The sequence below is a fragment of the Gracilinanus agilis genome, chromosome 2 (genome assembly GCF_016433145.1).
Source record: "Gracilinanus agilis isolate LMUSP501 chromosome 2, AgileGrace, whole genome shotgun sequence".
NCBI lineage: Eukaryota > Metazoa > Chordata > Mammalia > Didelphimorphia > Didelphidae > Gracilinanus > Gracilinanus agilis.
Genome location: NC_058131.1, coordinates 311,098,943 through 311,116,162, shown reverse-complemented (window position 1 = coordinate 311,116,162; position 17,220 = coordinate 311,098,943). Strand labels below are relative to the sequence as shown.

Here is a 17,220-nt window from a genome sequence, read left to right as displayed (position 1 = left end):
CTCTCTCTCTCTCTCTCTCCCTCTTTTTCTCCCTCTCCCACCAGGTTGGATTATCTCACAAGGAACTTTTTCAAAATAATTTTCCCCTTAATTAAATGGAACCAATTTTTTACTCTTCTTTTTTTTTTTTTTTTCATTTGAACCAAATTCTCATCCTTCCTCTCTCTCCTGCCCCTTTCCTGAAATGGCAGTCAATCTGATAAAGATTGTACATGTCCCAAGGAACCTTAAGGAACTATGGGGAAACAAAAAGAATTACAAAAGCCTGGTGATGGAGGTGCTCCCAGAGCATCCTTGGAGCTCTTATAAACAGCTAAAGTCTGGCCACAGAGAGTCTTGGCTTTAGATAGTCGTGTTTAAGCTATGGCCCCAGCTCCTGTCCCTTTTCTTATCTCAGGGCATTTTATTTGTCTCTCCCTTTCCTGATCCTCTTTTCTATTCTCCTTTTCTCTCTCTCTCTTTCTTTCTTCTCCTACATCCCTCTCAAGCTCAGCTTCTGTACCCTTTGCTCAAGGATTCCATCTGGGCCTGGGCATAACCTTGAGGGTGAGCACCACTATCCCTTATGCCTGTCTCACTCCCACAAACTTTCCCAGCATTCTACTAAGTTCCTGCATCCAAGCTAAGAGGATGCCTTTAGTCTTCATTTCCTTTGTAGTGCAGAAATGACCATTGTGCCCTGAGCACAAAGTTACCAATATCACCTATTTCCCTAGATTTGATCTTATTTACTCCATGTGCTCCTCAATGAGAAGTTCTTTAAGAATTATATTAGTTTCACCATATCAGCCATATTTTGTAGAATAACAACAGAATTGCCCTTCTCAAGCCATGTTTCAGCTTTAAGGATGTCCAGCAAAAGTTACTGGACACACAGACATCATCAGCCATGTCTATATTGTCTGTAAGAGATACCCCATCAGAGCTTCACTACCACATCCCATCGGACCCTTCCCTCGAGCTGGCATCACACTGCCCCACACACTGGGAGCCTAAGTAGAAAGGAAAAAAGCTTCACTGTGTCCCAGTTTGAAAAGAGATATTGTTTACCAATGCACCTATGTCAAGTTCAAAAGCAGCCAATGTCTATTGAGCAGGAAAGATGATTCATGTTAAAGACCCTGCAGGGAACTGCAGTTGTACAAGGTTAGTAGTACAGAAAACTGACCTAAAAGTGCCCACATGCTCATGTTTTCCTCCTTATTTATTAGGACTGGTCTCCCTGAATTGGCTCAGAGCTCTGCCCTTTGACACATTCCTCTGACTGTACCACCTTCCCTAATAGCATTAGATTGTGTTACTAGCAAGACTCAGGTACAGTGGAGTAAAAACACAAGAAGTAGGGATGAATTGATCACTCATTCACTTAACAAACATTTATTGAACACCTATCTCCTATGTGCAAGGTCCCTATAATCAGTGCTAGAGGAATATAAAAAGGATAAACGAGGCATAATCCTCTCTTCAAGGAATTTACAATTTAGTCGAGAGGAATAAAACAAGGACACAGACAAATGATACAAATTAGAATAGAGTAGTAAACATTGGAAGAAGAGTACTGAATGAGCAGAAATCAAATGATAGGAGAGTCACTTTTGACCAGAGCAACCAAGAACACTTGCCTTTTGATGTTGAAGGGTGAGTAGGATTATTAATAGGAGGGGATTTTAGAAATATTCTAGTTTGGGGGGGAGGGAAAGAACATGAAACATGTAACGACGGGAAAATATTCAAAATAAAAAATGAAATGAAATGAAAAAAAATAGAAATATTCTAGGCATAGAGGACAGGCACAAGCAAAGGCCTAGAATTGGGGAAATCTTTTGTGGTAAACAGTACCATTTGAAACGTATACATAAAATGAGTCCCCTGAAACACTGCCTTGGAGCGATATGTTCTTGCAACAGAACTCAATGGGTTCTCTGTTTTAAAGACACCAGTAACCAACATGGTCTATCGCATATGGTGCTCTTTTTTTTTTTTTTTGCCAGAGTCAAAGGCCCAGTGTAGGGAATAAGACCTCTCAGTGCCCCATGCTGAAAATTGTCCTTGTAGCCAAGTTCTAACCCCTGCCCAACACAGCCTAGCTTTTGCAGCTTTTGCCCAGGGTCTTAGACAGATAGATGGGCATCCCAAAGACCTCATTTCTATGACCTTCAACCTTTTCTGATGTGTCCACTTTCACTGCAGAAAAACAGAGTATAGATCCTCGAAAGGAGCCCAGGGTTCTTAAGTGGATCGTGGGAGACAAGCTACCCCGAATGCTGTCAGGCCAGCTAAGAGCAGACCTCTTGTCAGTGGCCTCCAGCTTGAAACTTTAAAGAAGGGAGCTGGTTGTAGTTAGAGAGCTGAAGGACTCATTCTGAATGGCCTCTCTTCTAAAGTGTGCAAATTTTAGCATCTGGGGCTTGATGGTGGGAGTGTCATGAGACACACCTGTCTTCACCTTTCTACATGTGACTCCCTGGGCAGTTGGAAAGGCAGTCTCCACCCTTACCCCTGCCCTATTTTTACTGCCTGAGTTCAGGGTCCAAGATATTAACCCTCTGGACCCTGGACCTTTCCCATGTGTCCTCAAAGTCTTAGAACCCCCCGTGATAGACACCTCCAATTGAATGGATGGGAGCTCCTGAGATTGTCTCATACGAAAGATCCTAGTGCAATCTACAAGAACAAATAAAACCCCAACAGACCTAGCATCCTTCTCCCACTTACCAGGTTTAATCCTTCTATCTGTTGTCATAATCTGACCCCAGACAAAACAGGCCCAAAATTGATTCTAGCAAATTCCATTACGAATTCTAATCTAATAGTTTAGATGGTTCTGAGTGTGGCCTCTCTTGGGCTATGATCTATATGTCCTACCCTCAGAAAGCATCAAGGAAAATAAGGAGACAAGAGCTATCCCTGTGAAAAGAAAAAGTGTGACCACATCTCTCCTGAGCATGCTCAACTCCAAGAAAATGGGGAGCAGTAGGTTCAGACCCTGTGCTCTGCAAGCTCTCAGTCTTGGGCAGGTTAATGGATGGTTGGGATGGATAGGAGTCCTCCACAGAAAACAAAGAGAGAATATCACTAGGCTATCGTGACTAAGGGCTCAGTGTGGGACTCTGTGGCTCTGGCTCTCTGTCCTGAAGGAGAGTAATCTAAGACTGGCTGCTTGAGACAGGGGAATGAGTAAGGGGAGTCTGGGATTATTGGAGAAGGGCTTGTAAGTCTCAGTTATCCTGAGGAAGGGATAGTACCTGGAGTACTGACCACTGGTAAAGTCTTTTCTTTTCTCCTCTGTGGACACTGGATAGGCTCTCCCTCTACCCTTTGTGGTGGTGGGATTGCTCATCTTTCTATTCTGTCCTGCTCTAATTCTCCTGGGAGGGAGCAGATAGGAGAAACACTGTGCCAGGATAAGACTAGGGTTCTATCCCCCAGCTCTAGCAAGGGGTGCTGTTTGACTTGGAACAAATCCCTTCCCCTCTCTGAACCCCAATTTTTTCATATGGAGCATGAGGAAGTTGGACTTGATCTCAGAAGCCCTTTCCAGCTCTGATTTTTCCTGGTTCTATCCCCTTTTGTTGTTCAATCATTTTTCAGTTGTGTCTGACTCTTCATGACCCCTTTTGGAGTTTTCTTGGCAAAGATCCTAGAGGGGGGTTTGCCATTTCCTTCTCCAGCTCATTTTTACAAAGGAAGAAACTGAGGCAAACAGGGTAAAGTGATTTGCCCAAGGTCACCCAGCTAGTAAGTGTCTGAGACTGGATTTGAACTCAGGGAGATGAGTGTTCCTGACTCCAGGCCCAGCTCTCTATCTACTGTGCTACCTAGCTGCTCTATTTCTTCTATCTCTCTCTCCCTGTACGACAGGTCTCACAGGAACCACCTGAAAGGGGCCCCTTTGGAACTGGTTGCTGAAAATAGTCTCTAATTCATTGGCGGTGGGGGGGGGGGGGGTTGCAGAAATGCAACCAATCTATGTGCCTTTGGCTAGGGGGCGGGTTTTCCCCCTAGAAAGCCATTTGACTGCTGACCTTCAGCTGGCTCCCATGAGACAAAGATGGATTTGATTAGGCAGGGCGGGGCCAACTTGGATCCTAGGGAGCAGCTCTTGCTGCCCAGCATTATGGCTCCCATAACCCCCACAAGGCCAGGCCAACTCAGCCCAAAGGGAGAAGCAGACTGGGCTAGAGATGTTTTTGGCCCTGGACAGCCACAGCGCCTGCCAGATCTGGGTGGAGGGAGCTGCACCTTAGCCCAATTACCTTCACTCTGCAGCAACTCCAGAGGGTGATTCAGATCCCCAGGGGGCTGCTGGAGGCAAAGCCAGCCCCTGCCAAACCACCCATTCTGAGCTACAGCTCCCTCAGGAGAGCAGGGTATGGTTCTCTCTTTCCTGACCAACTGCTTATAGGTTAGATTAAGCTACTGCCAGATGAGAGGGAGCTCAGGGTTACCTTGTCCAGATTCTTCTCTCCAGGTTTTAGCTAAAAAAAACAGTCACCCATACAGAGTCTCTACCTCTCCTGCCAACTTACAGTATGTCTCCTTCATTCATGCGGAGAGACCTTTATTTATCCACAGTCAGCCCCCCTTAAGGCCAGGGCAAAACCTGCAAAGTCACTGAGGGCTATAAATCAGTTCCTCAGATCCCAGGCAGCAAGAAAAGGTGTCCTTCACCCTGGTGGTGGCCTTCATACTCATGGCAGAGAGTGAGTTTCTGGAATTTGGGCTGTCATGGGAATTGGCTGGAAATAGAAGCCATTCTAGGCAAGCTTAGGTAAATCCTAGGGGGAGGCTCCATCTCAGGTTGGGAAGAGGAGTCAGGGAATCATGTGTCTGCCCATAGGGATGACCTCGCTTCCCCCAAACCACCTGTCAGGTATGATCCAGAGAAGACTAGAGCAGACCTCAAGATCTCATGGATAGTGCCTATTTGTAATGGCTAGTTTCCCTTCTGCTGTCTGTTCCAGTGTTTAATGAGCCACCCTCTGTAGACAGGGGCCAGGGCCCGGGAGTGAAGTCCCTGCCAGCAGGGCTGTGTTAGGCTGTGCCCTCACATGCTCCCAGAGGCCAGGAATGGATGCCTAATTGCACTTGAGACAGGTAGCAGAACATCTGAACTGAATGAGTGTCAGGTCTCACATGGTCCAGGTTGAGTGCTCAGTCTGTTGTATGATGGAACAAGATTTCCAGATGACTTAAACTCCTGAAGAAAAGGCTAAGATGTGTGTTGCATGACAATACATGTGTAATACAAATCAAATTGCTTACCATCTCCTAGAGGGGGAGGGGAAAGGGGGGAAAAGACAATTTGGATCTTATAATTTGGGGAAGTGTATGTTGAAAATTTGTTATTGCATATAATTGGAAAAATAAAGTATCTTTGAATTAAGAAAAGAAAGAAAAGTCCAAGAGCATGAGCTCATTCTTGTCTAATGAGTGAGTTTGTCTGGGGGCAGGGATGCCCAGTCTGCTGGCCCTTCACGTGCTTTCAGATCCCCTCAGAGATGAGAGGCTTCCTTTCACCTGCTGGAGCATCGTTGTGGTCAACTCATAGACAGTTGCCAACTGGATTGTCTCTTACCCTCCATAGGAGTGTCCTGGCCTGACATGCACCGTCTGGCTGACCGAGTCCACCTGGAGGAGCTCACTCGCATCGGCATCCTAACCGGCAATGTGGACGACATGGCTAAAGTCCACCTGGGGGCTGTATTCATGCCCCATGGACTTGGGCACTTCCTGGGAATTGATGTACATGATGTCGGCGGCTACCCTGAGGTCAGTATTTGGTTTTCCTTTCAGAAGAGCCCAAGAACTCTGTCCAGCATCCTGCCTTTTTAAAGTCAGCTACTGGGATCCTAGTATAGATAAAGTCCTCTATCTGGGATCTTGACACTGGCTCCATATGTTCCCATTGGGGCCACTGTTGGCATCCTAGGGAGTGATATCCCACCTCTGTTAGCAGAGCTAGGGAAGAATGACTTAGCCATCCTCTCTAAAGCTTATTTCTTTATCCTTAAGGCCACTCATTTACTAAATTCCAGATACTAGTTATCCATGGGGCTAGCCGTCATATTTGTGGAATATCTAGCCCCCTGCTTCTCTTTCTCATGCTACCTGCTTTGGGGCTATTTTTACAACCATTAAGCTATGCCATCCAAGGGTGTGATGGCAAGGAAGAGGAGGGGAAGCGACCTTGCTCCTTTTTCCTCATGAGCAAACTTGGAAAAGTCTCTATTGGGAATCTATGCCTGCCCTTGCCAATAGGCCACAAAGAGCTGGCGGTGGTATTCATGGAGCAGAGACTGGTAACAGATGACATTTATAAAGTACTTTTTGACATTTCAAAAGCACTTTACATACTTTCTCTCACTTGACCCTCACAACAACCCTGTGAGGGTAACAACTACAGATGTCCTTCTTATCTAGACAGGGAAACATAAGTTCAGAGTGGTCAAGTTTTTTGCCTGTGGTCACATCACTAGAATGTGCCAGAGATCGGATTCAAACCCAGGCCTCCTGTGACTAGATTCAGCATTCTTCCCTATCTCTCACACTTCCTCTTTTATGGTACACCCAAAGCCCCCATGCTTCTGAGGCCAACAGATGCCCAGACTCCCTCACTGAGAAATTCATAACCACTTCAACCAAGGTGGCTGCCATGAGTGACTGGTGCCCGTGGCAGCCCATGTGGGAGGTAGGAGTGCTAAGCCAGCCTCCAGCAGAGTTCTGTGGAATGAGTCTTCCCTACCCCCTGAAACTCAAACAAGAGAGCTAGTGATTGTTATGGTAGGCAGTGACAGGGAGACCCCAGAGCCCCAATTGCTCCATCCGTATTTCTGAGGCTAGCAGCCAGCCTGGCAAGGGTAACTGGTGCCCACAGCCACATGTATGATGAGGATTGGCCCTACACTCAGCAAAGTCTGTGCAAAGGGAACCGTAATAGCCCCATACCATCTGGACTTTCATGCATCTCAAAGTCTTTCCATATCCATCCTCTCATCTGAACCACACAATGATTCTATCAGACAGGAAAAACAGGAATTATTATCCCCATTTTACAGATGGGAGAGCTCAGAGCCCTGAGAAGAGAAGAAACACAACCCAAGGTCTTTGGAGAGTTAGGGCTAACAAGAGAGCAGAGCCTGCTCTTCTTCCACCAGACTGCTTCTGGCATCCTGCCCAATGTAGGCCTCAAGCAGCTTCCCTCAGATTGTTCTCCCCAGAGAGAGAAAGCAAAGACAAGCTATTTCTTGTTTGCCTCCTTACTCTTCTCGAAAGTCCAGATAGTTCAGAACAGCCCACCCTGCATTAAATGGCCATTTGTGTCCCGAGGTGCAGCAGACGCACCTTATCTCTGCTTCTGTTGCCCTTGGAAATTTCTCAGAAGCCAAGCTCTCATTCCAAGTCCTCTTTTTCCAGTATATTGGTACCCCATAGAGCAAGGGTAGATCCAATTTCAAGAGACCAAGGTAGGACCCTGTTCCCAGCTGTTAATTTCTGGAGGGTTTTCTGAGGCCAAGGTTTCTGGCTCTCCTAAAAATAATAATGCACTTTAAGGCTCACAAAATATTTCCCTCATAATAGCTCAGTGAGGAAGATATGGAAATATGCCCATTTTATAGATGAAGAAACTGGGGGTAGGGGTTGTTGGTGTAGGAATTTCCCCAAGGTCATATAGCTAATGTCAGAGCAGGAATCTGAAGATGGCACCATCTGTGCTACACTGTCTATGTGTCTGAATGCCCCCTTCACCCATCTAGACAGCACCATCCTTGAGAACAGATTTTCCTGACTCCCCACCACCCCACCACCCCTTCCTTCTTTCTTCATCCCACAGAGTGCCATCTGATACTCTTGCCTTAACTTCTGAAGTTGGGAATGTGGAGCAGTGATCTTGGAGCTGTTAAAAAACAGCATTCCCCATAGGTGATTCCCACCCCACCCCTCAAAAAAATGACTTTTAAGATAGTTCTTGGCCAAGTAAGGGCTGGCGAACAAGGACTGACAGAGCCAAGGAAGCCAGCAGGAGGCCTGGGGCCATTCTTTGTGCCCATTGCTGGTGTGTGCTCTCAGAGACTCTTGAGTATCTGAGCATGCCCTGCATACATTGGCCCTTTGACTGAGGCACTTATTTCACAATGGAAGTGATTGTGTAAGCTGCTCACGCCTACCATGCCTTATTGTCTAATTAGCTGAGATGCACGGTCTTTGCCTTTTGGCTGCAGGATATTTTGAAAGCACAGAGAAAGATTTTGGGGGAAAAAAATTGCTCAAGAAAAGCATTATTATTCAATTATTTTTTTCCTCAAGTGTAAACAGTTAAATTTGGAGAAACAAAATGAGTTTTAATTTCCTAATTTCTGTCTATCATAAAGTATGTTGTGCGCCAAATGTAGATGCTTCCAGACATTGTTAGCTGAGATTCGTTATTCATTAGTCGCCAAAGTGACTTTTTCCAACATAGAAAATTGGCAGCGAAATGTTTTCATCTTTTCCAGTAAGCAGCCTTTGTGTGCTTGTAGCTTCTTTTCCTGTGACAGATAAACAGTGCAGGGAAAATGCTGCTTTGCCTATAAAAGTAATTTGTTTTATTTAAAACCTACAGATGGATTTGGAGCTTCTCTTTGCTGTTGGCTTAAGGAAAGCTGTCGCTTGGGGCAAACCCTATTAGTTGTGCACACAATGCTGGCAGGGGTGCTCACTGAGTCTAGAATTGCCCTGAGTCAAGGGCCTTGGTTTGAACCATGGGACGGTCCCCACTAGAAGCTAATAGACCCAGATGGCCGTTGCTGGTGGCTAATGTACTTAGTCATCACCAGTAGCGTATGCACACAGATATCACAGGCCAGTACAAAGTTGCTGCCATCATTAGCCACCACCAAGTCACCACTCTCATTGGCTGATGCATACAAGCAGCCAGTCTTGCTTTTGCCAGCCACTCAGATCATCATTGTCCATCGGATGATGAACATAGGCTGCCTTGACCAATACACAGACAGCCGCCATTGTTGGCCAAGGCAGGATCCACATCAGGTAGCATGGCCCCCAAAATCTTACATTAGGACTAGTCAGGACCTTCTGAGCCAGGGAGGTTAATCAGAGAAGGGAGTGAGAATATGAACACGAGGGCCTCTTAAGTCACCACACCACTGCTGTGCCCCTCACAGCTCCATGCCAGCTCCTTCTTTCCCTTTGTAGGAGGTATGTGTTGCAAGCAGGGACACAAGAGGTAGAATAGACAGTACAGAGGGGAACTGTTAGCAGCCAGCCATCCAAAAAGGATTGGGAAATGCAGATTGGGATAAAGGGTAACTCGCATGCTAATCAGTTTGTGCATCCCTGCCCCCTCTCCTTCACCTGACCTAGGAGCAGTAGTATACTGCCATGGCTTAGCTCACTGCTTCTGAAGCACAAGGCAGCAGAAAGAACAGTGGGCTTGTGGGTCAGGAGACCTGGGTTCTAGTACCAGCTTTGCCACTAACTGAGCACTTGACCTTCAGCAAGTCTTTCCTTTTCTGCAGGCCTCAGTTTCCCCATTTGTAGAATGATAGAGTTAGACTAGATGGTCTTTAAGGACCATTTCAGTTCTGAGAGCATCTAAGTTAGAAATTCCTCTTGAAATGAATTAATGAATAAATGGATAGATGGATGAATGAATGCAAAGAACCACGTATTAATGTAATCTCTATGTGTATAGCACTGTGCTTTGCAGGGACCATTGGGGGCACGGTGGATAAAGTACTGGAGTCCAGAAGACCTGAGTTCAGATTTAGTCTCAGATACTGTCTGGCTTTGTGTTCTTGGGCAAGTAACTTAACTCCTGGCTGCCTCAGTTTCCTCATCTATAAAGTGAGGTATTATTTATATGTTAGTATTGATCAGAGGATCTCCCAGTTAAAAGAAACCCATCAATGATCAGCTAGTAGCACTGACCATATCCCAGTCTATGTGTAAAGTCACTCATCTCTAATGAAGATGAATTCAGCACCTCCTAGAACAGCCCATTCCATTTTGGGATGGCTCTTATTGTTGGGAGGTTTTCTCTTGTATTCAGCCTGAATCTGCTTTTCTCCCACCTTCTTCCCCACCTTCTGTGGACCCACAAAGAACCATTCTAGTCCCTCTACCACATAGCAACACTTGAACCACTTGAAGACAACTCTGAGGCCCCTCTCAGGCCTTCTTTCCAATGGCTAAATATTCTGAGTTTTTTCACCTAATTCCGCCATGGAATGATCTCCAACTTCCAAATAATCTTGGGTTCCTTTCACTGAATATATTTCCAACTTGTCTGTGCCCTTCTTAAAATCTGATCCTTAAAGCGGAGCACACTACTTTAGACATAGCCCAGCTTGGGGCAGCTCAGCAGGACTGTCCTCTCCCTCATTCTGGACATCGTGCTTCTCACCACACCCAAAAATGGCATTTGAATTTTTTGCTAATGTGCCACACTATTAACTCATGTTGAGCCTATAGTCCATCAAAATTCCCTGGCCTTTTCTTTAATCTGAACTATTGTCTAAGAATAACTCTCTCTTCCTATACTTATGCAGTCAGTTTCTAAAACTCAAGCTTTATATTTATGCCTATTATGTTTCATTTTATTAGGCTTGTCTCATTGCCCTAACCCAGTGATGGCAAGCCTTTTAAACACAGCATGCCAAGCCATGCCATGCCCCCCCCCAGGACTGGATGCCAGCCCCCCCCCACCCCCCCACCCCAAGACCAAGTTTGGCTCCCCCCTTCCACCACCTTACCCCAGGCAAGGGTGGGAGAAAGGGAGGGAGTGGTCTAGGCACTCTGTTCAGGGAAGGGAGTAAGTACAGAAGGGCAGGGAGGCACAGTGGAGAGCTGGAAGGGAGCAACTCTGCCCGAGTCCCTCTGCCTTTCAAGTAACTAACTCTGGCAGGTGATGGTATGCGTGCCCACAGAGAAGTCTCTGTGTGCCATCTTTGGCATGTGTGCCATAGGTTCACCATCACAGCCCTAACCTGAACCTGATGATGTTCTAACTCCGTATGTTAGCGGTTCCTCTCAGCTTTAGGTCATCTGCATATCTGATAATTGTCCCATAATCCTTCATTCTAGTCACTGATAAAAATGTTCAGTAGCATAAAACTAAAGACAGATCCTTGAGACACTCCACTAGAGACCTTCAAGATTAGCCAATGATTGACCCATTAATAATTACTTGCACACAAAGCAGGATACCTCTAGACATATTCCATTGCCCCAAGGGGATGCTCTGATCTAGGTCCCCATCACAACAGGGCGTATTTGCGGGGAAATAAGTGGGGGGGGGGGTTGTGTTGTTTACATGTTTGCTTATATTTATCTGCATCTATTAGTATGTGTGTACACATATGTATGCCTAAATATGTGACTGAGTCTTTTAGCACATACATGTATGGATTAGCATGCATATGTGCCAAAAGTAGTTTATAGTTGGGCTATGATGGCACCTTTCCCTCCCCCTGGAAGACAAACTGGAAACCTGGGGAGGTGGAGGGAAAGACACAAGAGACAGGGTTCATGAGGATGCTTTCCCACATTTGTCTCTTAGAAGGAAAAGGAACAGCCTGAGAGGCCTCACAAGCCGCCTTAAGAGCTTTTTTGGCTATGTTGGACCTTTGGTAAACTGTTTCCCCAGCCAGGAGAGGGGCCCATCCTCAGGTCGGCTGAGGAGGAGGTCTGAAAGCCTGGCCCCAGGGCTGCTGGAAAACTCAGCTGGTGTCTGAAGCCAAAGCAGGCACCGTGTCGATTGAACATAAGAGCTGTAATCCTTCCACTGGCCTCTCAGATAGGCATCAATATGGGCACTGAAAGGGGGGGCAGGGTGTGTGGAGAGAAAGGGCTGGGGAGGAAGACAAAGAGAGTTAGGAAATGAAGAGGAGTGTAGAGATGCTGGAAGACCCTCATATCAGGGTGGGGGGAAATAAGGAATAAAGTCAGTGAGAATGTGGGCAGGTCACTGACAGAAGTCATTTGACAGCCTTTGATCAAGGATGTTGCACAGAGCTCAGTGTCAGGACCCCTATCTTCCTCCCCAAAGTCCATGTTGTGATGTATCCCCTTGAAGCAGTAGAATATGTCTAGAGATAACCTGCCTTCTGTGCAAGTAGTTATTAATGGGTCAATCAATGTCCAATCTGGAGGGACAGCTAGGTGGCTCAGGGGATAGAGAATCAGGCCTGGAGATGGAAGGTCCCAGGTTTAGCTGTGGCCTCAGACATTTCCTAGATGTGTGACCCTGGGTGAGGAACTTACACCCAGTGCCCAGTCTTGACCACTCTTATCAGTTCTAAGACAGAAGATCGGTTCCAAGGCAGAAGAGTGGTAAGGGCTAGGCAATGGGGGGGTTAAGTGATAGGGTCACATAGCTAGGAAGCATCTGAGGTCAGATTCAAACCTAGGACTTCCCATCTCTAGGCCTGGCTCTCAATCCACTGAGCCACCCAGCTGCCCTCTAAGGGTTTTTTTTTTTTTTTAAATAAACGGCCAATCTAGGACCCAGCACCTGGGCTGGTAGGTCAAAGGCCTTGTCATTCTCAGAGAAAAAGCCCTGGAGAGGAGCTCAGAAGTCTACAGTGAGGGTCAGCATGTCCTAGAAGAGGAAGGAAAGTCCAAACCAGCCTATGGTTCCACCAGGTCCCACGCAGGACCCCTACTGTCTCGCACGTGTGAGCTTTGTCCCTCCTCCTCTGAGCACCTGTCCCCCAAGGGGTGGCACCAGGCAGTCCATGGCTGCACATACAAGTCTGGTCTCCCTGGACAGATTAGCAGCTCTTAGAGGTGGTCCTCCAGCGCCTGGGATTGGGAGAGGCTGAAATAGGGAGCACAGCCAGCAAATGAGGTTTTGTTGCAAGACGGAGCCCCGTGAGCTAGGATTCATGCAAGGCAAAAATAACAGGTGGGGAACCCTGGGTAAAAGCTGAGGGTGAGCACCGTGAGCCCGGTATGAAGTAGGGTCAGGAGAAGGCTCCATGGGGAGATGGGGCCTGAGCTCATCCTTGGTAGGGGAGGCCATCCTGGGAATGATAAACTGCAGAACTTTCTCAGCATTAGCCCCTGCTCCATGGCCGGCCCATGGGTTGTCAGCATGTTTGGAGCCTGGCCTGGCTGCCCCCAGCACGCAGTGTGACCAGCCCTCAGCAGCGTTCAGAGCTCTGTGGGCTGCCGTCTGGCCATCTCTGCAAGGTTCCTGACCCGATGAGGAGCTGGGCCTGGGTTGTTGGGGGACAGTGCCTAACCCTGGCAGCTCTGGCATCAGCTTGTTTCTGGGCAGGCGAGCACTAACCAGCCATCTTCCTCTTCCCTCCTCTTCTCCCAGGGCGTGGAGCGCATCGATGAGCCGGGCCTGCGGAGTCTGCGGACAGCCCGGCAGCTGGAGCAAGGGATGGTGCTGACCGTGGAGCCAGGCATTTATTTCATCGACCACCTTCTGGACCAGGCCTTGGCCGACCCTGCCCGAGCCTGCTTCATCAATAACCAGACTCTGCAGCGCTTCCGGGGCTTTGGGGGGGTGAGTACCCACCCGGGCTGCAGCCCGCCTGCATTTCTCTCACCTGTCATCAGGGTAATACTGGGAAAGCACTTTGCAACCCTTCCAGGACTCTGTAGTTTTTACTGACTCATAAGCACAGCATCTGGGAGGAAAGGATGCTCCGAGGTAGTCAGGGGGGGCCCTGCTCGAGAAACCTCCACTCAGACTGTGAGCTCGTCCTCCGTCTCTGCTGCTCTTGGTTCTGGCCCTGGCCAAGTGGAACAAGGCCCAGTTGTCTTTATCATGAGCCTCTTAGGTGGCTGCCTTATCCCCCAAATCCTCTCCTTTACCAGGGAGCCAGGTCTCTCCCGCTTCTAAGCAGCCCAGACAGGGCATGCAGGACCCCCTCAGGAAAGGCCTGAGTCACGGAGGCAGTCAGGGAAGCCCAGGCAGCCGTCAGCCCTTGTCCACATCCCCGAGGGCCATGGCGGTGCCCTGATTTGGCCCCTGGGGGCGGGGGGGCAGCACCCGGCCCTGTAGCCCCCGCTCTCGCTCAGGCCTGTGCACATGTGACTAGCAAATCTCCAGGACTTTGCCCTTCCCTGTGGAATCATTTGTGGCAGCTGTGGGCCACTATCTCCATGAACTGTCAGTTCTGGAGATAACACATTTATCAGTTGGTTGGGGAGGCTGCAGAGGGGGAGCAAGTCTGGCTGCGTTTGCAGGAAGAAAGGGGACCAAGCTTGGCCTCGGGGGGCACGTGAGCATCGGCTCAGCCTGCTGCAGACAGACCGTCTCCTGGCCCTCCTGGGCGTTCTGGGCACATGCGTTACCCTGGCTAGAGGGCTGGTTAGCCCTGCATGAGCGCGTGACGCCAGTAAGTGGGTAGATTGAGGCCCCTCAGGAGCCGATGAGCAGCCCGTCTCATCACCAACACGTGTCCTTGGTCACCAGGGAGAGCCAAGGGGAAGAATGTGGCCTGCCCAGGTAGCCCCTCCTGTGTCCTGGGCCGGGGCATTCTCCCATGAGAGTACACTGTGGCCACAGCAGCAGCCAGGAACTGAGTGACGTTGTTTGGGCTGTATTCTTGGCTCTTACGGGATCACTTTAACTTGACTTCATTAGATTAGCCCCATGGCCAGGCCATGGTCACTCCGATTATATATGGGAGAGGTCCCAACAAGCCCTGGGGGTTCCAGAGGCATCTTTAAGTAATCAGGGGTCCAGGGACAGGAAGGAATTGGGGCTGCCCTTTCTCCAGAGAAGCCCCTCTTCTGGTGTTGGGCCTCCAGCATCCCCAGGATGTCACCTCGAAGTCTGACTCCTCCAGCCCTACTGATGGGCCGCTCCATCCCACCCCCACCCTGTTCCTCAGCTTTTAGGGGCCCCGGGGCACCAGATGGGGAGCTGGGAGTTGGCCAGGCTGGACGAACTTGGGAGCCAGAGAATCTTAAGCTGCGGCTAGGTTCAGTGCAGGTCAGGCTGCCCTACTGACCCCAAGCAAAGCCCAGACACCACTGTCATAGAGCCACAGAGAGCCTGGGCCAGGGACATCCCAGGAGCTGGGCCTGAGTCAAAGCTATTAAAGCTTCCGTCCCATCCCCGGGAATCCCACCAGAGAACAGCCGTGCAGAAAGGCTACGGAAGCTTCTCCTCGCTCCAGTCCCCGGAGCCCTCAGAATAGCTGACCCTGGCAGAACAAAGTGCCTTACAGCGGTCGTCGCCCTGGGCGGTAGAGGAGAGACTCCTCACCCTGTTTTATAGATAAGGAACTCCAGGCTCAGTTACCCTTGTCCAGGGTTACAGCCAGTCAACATTTGAGACAGAATTTGAAGCCAGACCTTCCTAACTTCAGGTCCCACAGTCTAACCATTCCTCCATACTTGCCTAACCCTCCCAATAGTTCACTGCAGTGCACATCTAGGACATTTCTAGCATGCCCAGTGGCCATCTCCTCTCCTACAGCCCCACAATAGCCCCATGAGAGGGGCTTGCACCCACCCTCAGGATAATAGGAAAATGCAGGGTCTTGCAAACCCTCTGCACAGGCTTCCTCTGGGCAGAACTGTGATGTGAAGATCGTAGTAATGGGTGCATGTCTGCCTCTCCTAGGTCCGCATTGAGGAGGATGTGGTGGTGACTGCCAGCGGTATGGAGCTGTTGACTTGTGTGCCCCGAACTGTGGAGGAAATAGAGGCGTGTATGGCAGACTCCAACAAGACCTTTGCCCCTTTCCCTGCCCAAAAGGAGTAGAGTCTGTGGGCTCCCAGTTTTAGGCCCTGTCTGTTCTCTCCTGAAATAATTCATGGGGAGTCTCTCACTGCTTCCCATTTATAACTTCTTAAGAAATCAGCAGAGCAGATCATATTAAATACCAATGCCTTGTTACTAAAAGACCAAATTTTCTCTGGATGGTTAATCTGCCCATCTAAGAATGCAATTACGATTCCTTATTCACTGTTGGCTTTCCTTAATTGGGGGGCCTGGGGGAGGGGGTCAGGAACTAGAGAATACATGCTGATTTAGAAGAAATATATATAGCAGCAGCAGACAAATTTTCAGTACATGCTGAGAAGACAGGATTGTTTTCTCAGGAAAGATACATTCCTGAATTTTTCTTTCTCAAAAATCAGCACTTTCTACTCAGTCTTTAGTGTTTCCAGCCCAAATCTACATTAAAACTTATTTCTTTAAAATTGCCTGGAGTTTGGTGCTCTTGATTTCTTCCCTGACTTGCCATTTGAAATCACTGCCTCTCAGCGTTACTATCTTCATACAGTCTCTGGCTATTTAAATTCACAACTTGAATTGCTAGGTTCTGCCTTGGATTTGGAGCCACGACGGATATGCCTTCCTGAATTCCACAGTTCCAAATTCCTCCTTAGCCAGGACTGGTCCCTCCTAAACATGAATAAAAACGTCTGATGTGGAATCACTGTCTTTATATGCCTTTAACCAGAGCCCACCTACTCTGACACCAAATTCTTGGAGGAGATGGCCAGGTCTTTCATTGAAGATCAAGTCTGTGGGCTTGTGGGGATGGGTGGTTGGAGCTTAGGGAATAGAATGACCACTGCCACCAAAAATATTTGGGCTCCTTGGTGTCCTGGGCCCTTGAGTTATAATAAAAATTGGCATTTTTATAGCCCAGTTATAAGCTAAGGTTTGCAAAACACTTTTACATTCCTAATCTCATTTGGTAAAATAAGCCTCACCTTCCTGGCAAAGTAATTATTATTATCACTACTCTAGAGAGGAGGAAACTGAGGCTCAAAGAGATTAAGCAACCTACCCAGGGTAGTACAGTCAGTGTCAAACATAAGATTCCCTGGATCTTCTCATTTCCAAGTCCAGCAGATTCCTTTACATATGACCTCTCTTTGGGCATTTACCTAAAGCAGGACCCTCTAAACCTGCATGAGAAATGGCTTTGGTCCAGGCCTTTAAAGCCCTTCTTGGGCCTCTCCCACATAATGATTTAGGAAACAAAAAGGAGAGGCATCTGTGTGCACGTTTTGTAATTAATGCTGTAATCCTGATCATTAAGAACAAGCAATCCCTGAAATATGTTCAGAAAATCCAATTTGCAGTCTTGGAGGTCTATAATGGTTCTCCATAAGGCAGTTTTTGGAGGCTCAACTCTCCCATTTTGGAAATCAATTTGTAAGGATTTATGAAGCATCTACCATCATGGTAGCCTCTGGGGATACAAGTAAAAAGAACGAAATAATCCCTGCTTG

General features: G+C 48.0%; 1 protein-coding gene across 1 annotated transcript in view; it reads left to right on the top strand.

Annotated features, from left to right (window-relative positions):
• The window catches only part of PEPD (peptidase D), a 263,825-nt gene extending 247,649 nt beyond the window's left edge, over nucleotides 1–16,176 (top strand). The window contains exons 13-15 of the mRNA XM_044664186.1: nucleotides 5,588–5,772; nucleotides 13,328–13,519; nucleotides 15,593–16,176. Coding sequence (XP_044520121.1) covers nucleotides 5,588–5,772; nucleotides 13,328–13,519; nucleotides 15,593–15,733 — 518 coding nt within the window. The 3' untranslated portion in view covers nucleotides 15,734–16,176. The remainder of the gene's footprint in view (nucleotides 1–5,587; nucleotides 5,773–13,327; nucleotides 13,520–15,592) is intronic.
• The last annotated feature ends 1,044 nt before the right edge of the window (nucleotides 16,177–17,220 follow it).